At 53.3% G+C, this 9,183-nt stretch overlaps 1 protein-coding gene across 1 annotated transcript; it reads left to right on the forward strand.

The window, feature by feature from the left end:
* The first annotated feature begins 516 nt into the window (after positions 1-516).
* OLIG3 (oligodendrocyte transcription factor 3) lies at positions 517-3,699 on the forward strand. The gene has a single exon (XM_042016898.1). The coding sequence runs from the start codon at positions 1,587-1,589 to the stop codon at positions 2,406-2,408; it is 822 nt and encodes a 273-aa protein (XP_041872832.1). The 5' UTR covers positions 517-1,586; the 3' UTR covers positions 2,409-3,699.
* Positions 3,700-9,183: the final 5,484 nt, after the last annotated feature.

Below are 9,183 nucleotides of genomic sequence, written 5' to 3' on the forward strand. Positions count from 1 at the left end.
CCAGGGCCGGCTCCGGGAGTTCCACGGGTGCCGCGGGTGGCTCCCGTCCCGTCCGGTCTGACAGCCCCGCACTCATCGCGTACGCACCACCGGGGGCTGGGAAGATCCTGTGGACGACCACACGCCCTTCCCCGGACACGGAGACTGCTCCTGCCGCCGTCCCCGCAGGGAGATTCTCACCTCTCCAGCCCGGCAGACCCCGCAGGCGGCCACGCCGGCTCAGTCCGCACCCGGGGCAGAGGCAGACACGGGGCTCGGCCGAGAGCTAAGGTGGCGACACCTGCTCAGGTGCCCCGCCCGCCTTGCCCAGTCAAGTCCCCACCATCCCGGCCCCACGCACCCTCCTCCCTTCCCCGCTCCGCCGCCGGCTGCGGCGGTGCCCGGGACCCATCTACTTACTGGCGCGAACGCCTGGGGATGTTTGCAGCGCTGCCCCCCGAGCTGGCTCCCTTCCCGCCTGCTTCCGGCCCGGCCCTCTCGGTCCCACCGACGGCTGCTCCGGCCACCCCGCCGCGCCGCGCCCCCGCCGGAGGCCGAGGTCAGCGGAGCCCCAGGGGCTGCCGGCCACCCCTCCTACCGCCAAGCACACCGGCTTGCCGCCGCACCCTGGCTTTCCCCGTTTATTTAAAAGGAGTCACTGGCCCGGGGGGAAGGGGGTTTCCCAGCCCGCACCTTCCCGTGGCTGATGCCCGAGTCATCATCGCTCGTTTAAACAAAGCGGCTACCCAGGTACGAGGCAGTTGCGGCCAGCCCGCCCAGGCGAGGGCCAGCCTGTGCCGCACCACACGCCCCGGCCGACGGGGGACAGGGAAAGGGGGAGGGAAAGGCAAACAAAGCGGGGAGCCGCGGCTGAAGCCGGGCATACTGCAGGACGGGGGCGACCGACGTCCCCCAACCCCTCCCGCCGTAGCGGAGGGACTTCCCCGGGTGGCTTCTGCTCGCTGCCGCCCGCGACCGGGGTTTGCTGGCCGGCCCCGAGCAGGCGCGCAGCCCCTTGCAGCCCCCTGCCTCCCTACTGTAGACGGGATGAGGTTTTATATTGGAAATGAGGAGGCAGGGGGAGGAGAAGGCGCTCACACGGAGCGATGAGTGTGCGGTGTCAATCAGAGGGGTTTTGTGTCTCCTTGACTCCTGATGGTCCGTGGCTGAGGTGTCCCGGGTGGCACCACAATGAATATGAATAGGGGTCCTTGCTAAATGGGACAGTCAAAGCGCACCGCCCTGAATAATGGCACGTCATCCTAACTAGACCATTATACATAGGAGGGCTCCTTTTGTCTCTGCTCTCTGCTGCAGCTCTATAAAAGCCCCTCTTTTTCAGGCTGAGGTTAGTCCAAGCATACACTAACTAGCCATCCTGTAAACAGGCTGAGTAACCGGGTGGAGCGAGAGAGAGGAGACATTGGAGAGAGAGGGAGCTGAGGGGCTTTTTCCCTCTTCCTCCAGCATTTCCAGCCCTTCGCTGGCAGACCCTGCCGTCCATTTATTTCTTTTTCGTTTTGTTTTTGTTGCTTTTTGAAGAAGAGTTGTCTTGTTCCGCCACCTCCAGAGCAGGGAAGAGTTTCTTGCTCAGAAGCCTGAATACAATGAATTCTGACTCCAGCTCTGTCTCCAGCAGAGCTTCCTCGCCAGACATGGATGAGATGTACCTGAGAGACCACCACCACCACCACCACCATCACCACCACCAAGACAGCCGGCTCAACTCTGTCTCCTCCACCCAGAACGATCTGGTGCAGAAGATGTCCGGGGAAGGCCTCACCAGGAACGGTTCCAAGGCCGGAGGGGAAGGCAGCAAGTACAAAATCAAGAAGCAGCTTTCGGAGCAGGACCTGCAGCAGCTGAGGCTGAAGATCAACGGCCGGGAGCGTAAGAGGATGCACGACCTCAACCTCGCCATGGACGGACTGCGGGAGGTGATGCCCTACGCTCATGGACCTTCTGTGAGAAAACTCTCCAAAATCGCCACCCTCCTGCTAGCCAGAAACTATATCCTGATGCTCACCAGCTCCCTGGAGGAGATGAAGAGGCTAGTTGGGGAAATCTACGGGGGACACCACTCGGCCTTTCACTGCGGCACGGTGGGACACTCTGCCGGGCACCCGCCCCACGCCGCCGGCACTGTGCACCAGGTGCACCCCATCCTCGGCAGTGCCTTGTCCTCCGCCAACACCTCCTCCTCGCTCTCCGCCTCCCTGCCGGCCATCGGCACCATCCGACCCCCACACTCCCTGCTCAAGACCCCCTCGACACCCCCCGCCCTGCAGCTCGGCAGCGGTTTCCAGCACTGGGCGGGCTTGCCGTGCCCCTGCACCATCTGCCAGATGCCTCCCCCGCCCCACCTCTCGGCCCTCACCGCCTCCAACATGGCCAGGATCTCGGGGGAGACCAAGGACCTCCTGAAGTGACTCGGCGGGGCTCCCCCGGCCGCTGGGGCTGCGTCGCAGCCGGCGCTCCCACGGACGGAGAGGGGGCTGCGGCCGGTCCCCTCCGGGCCGCCGACGGACCTGCCCCCGCTGCCCCCGCCCGCCAAGCCCCTGTAACATGGGATTAGTGTAGTAAGGACCTTGCAAAGGTAATGTTCTACCCGGCTCCGCGGGCGATGTTTTCTTATTATACTAAACTGGAAAAAAAGTCCCTGTTGTAAACAGAATGATAATAATAATAATAATGATAATAATAATAATAATAATAATAATAATAATGCCGCTGATGGTAATCACGTGTAAATGATTCCTTAAAATGTATGTAAAAGAAAAAAAAAAAAAAAAAGACATGGTTGTCATTGTAGTGTTCACAGCTACCAAGAGACGATGAAATCGGTTTGGGGCTTTTTCCCCTTTTTTTCCTGGGCTTTTCCTTTCTTTCCCTTCGCACGGCGACACCTCCGAAATTTCCCGCTCCAAACCTGACTGCGGCAGCGCAGCGGCAGCCCAAGGTAGACCAGAGAGTGCATGCATGCTTTCCACCCCAGCTTGTCACCCGTGGGGACCGACCACAGGCGGCTCCCCTGGCAACAGGGACTTCCGAGGGAATTCACTAAAGTTTTCGAGTGTGGTTTATGGCTTGGGGTTTTTGTGGTTTGGTGGGGTTTTTTTGGTTTGTTTGCTTTGTTTTTACAGATTTGGTTGTGATGCGGTTTTGTTTGCGGTAGTTTTTCTTCTTCACTCTGTGAAGAAAAAAGAAAAAAATAAATAAACCAGAAAGAGGAAAATCGTGCAAAACATAGCACAACCCTCCTGCGGATCTGTTTTGTCAAATCTCCCATCTCCTGCTCTCAATGAAGTGTCCTGGTTCAGCTGGCTGGCGTACTTATTTCTATTGGCTTTGGGTTTATTCGTGTTTGCTGCTTTTTTTTTTTTTTTTTTTTTTTAATTTGAAAAAAAATTTTAACATTTTATTTTTTTTCCCTTTGCGATGGTTTGGGTTTGCATGCGGGGTCAGCTCCTGCCAGATCCGTGATTTGATAACTAAATCGGAAGCTTTGTTGCTGTTTATTTCCTTTTCGATATATTTTCCTGGGAGTTTGCTTGAAATGATGTTATTATTCATTTCGTTCGTTCGTTTGTTTGTTTTCGGTTGGGGCCTCAAAGACACCACCATGTCTTTATTTTTTATATATTCTTGATAATAACTATCGATATATTTATTATTGACCAGTGTTTCTGGATGAGATTTCCAAATAAAGTAAAAAATTAATTCCATGCTGCCTGTTTCGCTTTTGTCCGGGACTGGAAGCTGAGAAAAGGCTCCGTGTTGATTGCTTCGGGTTTCGCCAGGACTTCCCGGGCGCAGCTGGAGGAGGCCGGCACAGCTTCTCCTCGGAAGCAGCCACGAACCTGATGCCCTCCGGTGTGTGAGAGCTGCCGGGCAGGATCCGGCAGCTTCCCAGCGGGCTGAGAGCAGTCAGGAATTCACCAGCCGATGGCCAGTCCCGCAGACAGCGCCAGGCTCGGGAGGACGGGCAGCGGGCAGGGGCTGGGGAGGGGCGCTGGGGCGTCTATGGGCAGTAACTTTTTTTTTTTTTTTTTTTTTTTTTTTTTGAGATCCAGCTTTCAGTCCTTTATTCGGGAGGGAAATGGTAGGATGGACAGAGCTGGGAAAGGCAGTCCTGCTCCGGCGGGGGGCTGTTCTCCGTGGAGATGAGCGCGGCTGGCAGCTACCAGCGCCCTGCGGCTCGGCACAGGGGAGCGCGGTCCGGCATCCCCCGGCCAACCCCGGCCCCCTGCCTTCTGCGAAAGGGGATATCCGGGAGGGACCCGAAGAAACAGGAGAAGGCGACTCCCCCTGAGTCGTAAGTTGAGCAGTGACAGAGGAAGGATGGATGGGGCATTTAAACCGAAATGCCAAACAACTTTCAGAAAGGCACCTGTGGGTGATCCGTGCTGGTGAGCAGACTGCACTACTGCAGCACCCGAGCCAGCGTTAAGACATAGGCACGCATACACAAATGTTTGAAAATGAAAAGAATGTGTATTTTCCCCGAAAACATGAACTAACAAATCACGTTGTAAAAAAGTCACCCCCTGAAGTAAATCCTTACAATAATTCAGCAAGATGATCAAGAGATGTTGCAGTCTCCTTCCTTCCTTCCTTCCTGCCTTCCTTCCTGCCTGCCTGCCTTCCTGCCTTCCTTCCTTCCTGCCTGCCTTCCTTCCTGCCTTCCTTCCTTCCTGCCTTTCTTCCTTCCTTCCTGCCTTCCTGCCTGCCTTCCTGCCTGCCTTCCTCCCTCCCTCCCTCCCTGCCTGCCTTCCTTCCTTCCTGCCTTCCTTCCTGCCTTCCTGCCTGCCTTCCTTCCTTCCTGCCTGCCTTCCTTCCTGCCTGCCTGCCTGCCTTCCTGCCTGCCTTCCTGCCTTCCTTCCTTCCTTCCTTCCTTCCTTCCTGCCTTCCTGCCTTCCTGCCTTCCTTCCTGCCTTCCTCCCTCCCTCCCTCCCTGCCTGCCTCCCTCCCTCCCTCCCTGCCTTCCATCCCGCTCCGGCCTCAGGCATGAGGGAGGGTCTTTCCGTATCGGAGAGTCCGGCACTGCCCGGCGAGGGGGCGCAAGACCGGGAGGTGACCATGGTGTGCACCAGTGAGGGCTGTCGTCGGGGAAGGGCCCGTGGGGTGACCCCCAGGGGCGGTGGGAGCTGAGCTCCGGGCTCTGTGCAGGGCGCGGACCCCCCCCGCCGTCCCGGGGAGAGAGGCTGGGCTGGAGCCCCTGCCCGGCCCCGGCAGCCAAAGCACTCTCGCACACTGCCCTCTCCCCCGCTGCTGGCAGCGGGAGCCCTCGGCGCTACTGGCGGAGGGAAAGCGAGAAGAGGGCAAACACGAGCGGGGGAAACGCAGCAGAACAGCGGGGAGCCGCGGGGAGCGCGCTGCGGAGCGCCGGTCCGGACGCGGGGCTGCGGCCCCTCCTCAGCCCACCCGACTGTCCCCGACGCACCCTTCCATGCGGGGCTGGCACGGCTGGGGCACAAAGCCACGGCTCCATCCGGGCCAGCACCCTCCATCCCCTCCGACTCCGCATCCTTCCCGGCCCCGAATCCTTCCTCTCGGAGCAGGGCAAGCGGGTAGCCTTGGACGGGACTGCTTCTGCTGCGCTGCTCCCCACCTGCGGCTGCCAACAGCTTGCCGAGCCCGCGACGGGGCTGGGCTGTAAATGGCAGCCGAGAGGAGGACGAAGTCATCCCTTCGGGATGCCCAGGAGTCGGCAGTCGGGTACCTGGACCCGCCGTCACCCCCGGCGGTGCCGCCTCGCCCCAAAGAATCTCTGTCGCTCGGCCCCTTCGGTCCTGGGGACGGAGAGTGCCTTGCCTCAGCAAAAGCGCTCTTTGGGGACATCTGATCCCCACTCAGCCACACACAGACATTCCGGGTTCTGGCCCGCATTCCCCTGTAGTGCCAGGCTGTTTTCCAGCTGCGGAGCAAAGGTGGGGGGACGGTGCACAGGCCACCTCATGCTTTTTCCCTTCCCTTCCGTTCCCTTCCGTTCCCTTCCGTTCCCTTCCGTTCCCTTCCGTTCCCTTCCCTTCCCTTCCCCAACCAACCAAAAGCGGAACAGCTTCTGGAGAGACTTGCCCATGGGAAGAGAAGGGGAAACGCTGGGGTTTTCTTTGGAAGGCTTTCCCTTCACAAACACACACGAGAAAGAAACAAAACAGAAATTTTATAACCCCGGTTTGGGGCCTCCCGGCGCGAGGAAAGTGGCTGAGAGATAGAAATAGGAAAGCAGGAAAGATCCGATGGTGGCAGAGCCTGGCAGCGTCCACCCTCTGGGCTCGTCCCTGCCCGCTGATTGGGCTGTGGGGAGCACGGCATGAGCACGGCACGGCGTGGTTTGCTATGGCACAGGACGGCCAGCTTCTGGGATACATGAGGAGAGCTTGGTGCTCTCAGGAAATTCCTTCCGTTAAAATAGGTAATGTCTGCATGTACATATATAAAATACATGTACACACACTTACAAATACATAAATATGAATATAAATATAAATATGAATATATATCAGAGGTGGATGGACACCATTCATTTTCACTGTACATCCCCTTGCTGACTGCTGGGTCCTGGCACAGCCGTGCTGTGGAGAAGACAGATACTGCTCCTTGTCTCAGGGGAAGGTTACAAGCCCTCCCTTCCCAGTGCTTCCTAGTTCCCATGGGGGAGGACCCCACTGCCTCTGCCTCCAGGGGTCTGCCACAAATTTGAAGCCAAAACCCCAGGCACTGATATTCAACTCTCTAAGTTGTGGGGTTTCTTTTCTCCCCCACTCTCCCATCCCGTCAGACCCCCCACCTGACAAGCCCAACCCAGACAGTCCCCTCACGCCTCTTCTCCAGCTACGTGGAGCCAGGGAAGAGGTGGGAGTAGGCTTGTGTTTTGATTAATATGGAAATAAAATGCAGAAATAGCAGCAGTACTTAGCTTCATTGCTTCAGTTTAGAGATTTATTGGCGAGGAGATAAACACCAGGCTGGGGGCCTTGCTCAGTAATTCACAGTTCCCATCAGTTATTACCAAATGAGCAAATAGTTTTTCTTTGAAGTCACAGAGGGGAAAAAAAAAAGAAACGGGAAAACAAAAGAGTAATTTTTTTTTAATAGGTTGCTACCCCTTGCCCCAGGTCCAGACTTCATCTGCCTGCCCAGCTGCCCTGATTGGGGCCCTACTCTCCAAGCAAAACTAATAATGAGTTTATTACGTCTCTTGAAATGTATGTCTTGCTCTGCCTCCTTTCAACTTTCTTTTGTGTTTTCTTACTTGTGCCTATCCAAATTTTTAAATTTTGTATTTTCTATTCTTTGAAGCCCCATTTTCCCTCCTGCAGAAGCAGGCAGGCGTGGATTTGAGCTGGAAAGTGCTGTCACAAGATGACATCGTGCTGCTGCCAGGGAAAACAAAGGGGCAAGACTGAGGGGGGAAATAGGCACTTTGGGGGCACACAAACCCCTTCTCAGGTCTGAAACAGAAGCAGCCAACTAGTAGCTAAGTACAAGATAAATACTAAAATATAAGCAAACATTTTTCACCGAAGTTCTGTGAAAGTGAAGGATTTGAGTTTGTTGCTTTGTTTTTGGTGCATTAGAAATACCTTGAGACATCCACACTGAACTGATGAAAATTGACCCAGAACCTGCTGAACCTTCACATTTTACTGGACCAGCAGAACAGGTCAGGTGAGACGTCCTAGGGCATCTCAGAGGCAGGAAATACCTATGTTTAAATGGCTGAACTGAGCCTTACAATCACAGAATTATAGAAAAATTTAAGTTGTAAAAGAACTTTAAGACCACTGAGTCCAATCATAAATCTAACACTGCCAAGTTCACCACTAAACCACGTCCCTAAGTTCCAGCTTAATGTATTTTGAACAGGGAAACAGAGTAAGAACAAAATGGTCTCCAAAAAAATCTGCATATTGGAATCTTTGACCAAAATGCTACGCTTTAACCAAAGAGAAAAAACCCCAAACCACCCCAATATTCACAGAAGGATCTTCCCCCAGTTGCTTAACCCTTTTTAAAAGAAACTTAATTGTTGTTTAATTGTTGATAATTTTGTGTTCTCTGTTTTTTCAAATGATCAGTTAGATTAAAACTATAAAAGGTTTTAGGGTCAAATGAATAAAACGAAAAGGACTTACCAATCTTCCATCACATCAGGGATGTGATACAATTTTTGAAGGAGCTGTATCCGTATCTGTGCTCCCATCCAACAACTGCTCAGCATCCAAAAACTGCTGAGTTGGAGACACTGAACTGAAGACACCAGAATGGTGAACGAAAGTGCTGGTAGCCTGCTTACCTCAATAAATATTCTTTCTCATGCCCTTCATTTGTCTCTTCTGAAGTTGAAACAAACCCTTTTTGCTTGATATTACATTGAAGTAGGCACGTAAATAAGCACAGTGCAGCTGGAGGAGAGTAAAGTTTGGCTGATGGGCAAAACTTCTTAAAAATTAGCATCATTAGTTGAGGCTATGTGACCAAAATCTATGCCTAGGTCCCCCAAGTCTCTGAAGCTGTTGTAGGTTCAGGACAGGGTTCTATATAGCCTTGGTAAAAAAACTGTAGATCTATATTTTAGTTCAATATTTTTATGTTTGTTTGTTTTTTCCCAAAGTGTTGTGGCTGCTGACACATACCTCTTGAAAATTACCTGGCAGAGCAGCATGAGGGGCTACAAGAAAAACTACAAGAAATGCAGTGATTTAGTATTTAGGATGAAGATGATTTGTAGAGACCCACAACTTAAAAATGAATGGGTCCCTTTAAAAACAAGATATTTGCACAGGGCCTGGTCATGATGCCTTGTAAGCTAATAAAAGCAGGTAAGATTCAATTTTTAAGACAGAGATAGTGGAGTCTCCACAAAACAGGGGAGGAAAGGAGCTGCGGTCTCTGATTGCATTTATCACCTCCAGAAAACCCTCTCCCATGTTAGGGATGTACATGAGGATGCAATAGTGCCTTAGTCACACCACCAGAGGAAATATTTTACAAATTATTCACGAAAGGAAGTTGATGTTTGTGTTAAAAAAATAGATTCTGTCTTTGACAATACTTAATTACTTTTCTGCATATTTCTGTGGGCTTTTTTTGGGGATGTGTGTGCTTTTTTCTTTTTTTATATATTTTACTTTTATTTTAATTGTTTTCTACCCAGTGGCTCTGACTACCATGAACCAGATGCTATTTTGCTGTGTT

The sequence above is a fragment of the Corvus kubaryi genome, unplaced genomic scaffold, assembly GCF_017639235.1.
Source record: "Corvus kubaryi isolate FWS band 111438036 unplaced genomic scaffold, C.kubaryi_AGA036_p1.0 split3-73, whole genome shotgun sequence".
Lineage (NCBI taxonomy): Eukaryota > Metazoa > Chordata > Aves > Passeriformes > Corvidae > Corvus > Corvus kubaryi.

Excerpts from the sequence above, each read along its gene's own strand:
- OLIG3 (XM_042016898.1), top strand. The coding sequence starts at position 1,587 with ATGAATTCTGACTCCAGCTCTGTCTCCAGCAGAGCTTCCTCGCCAGAC.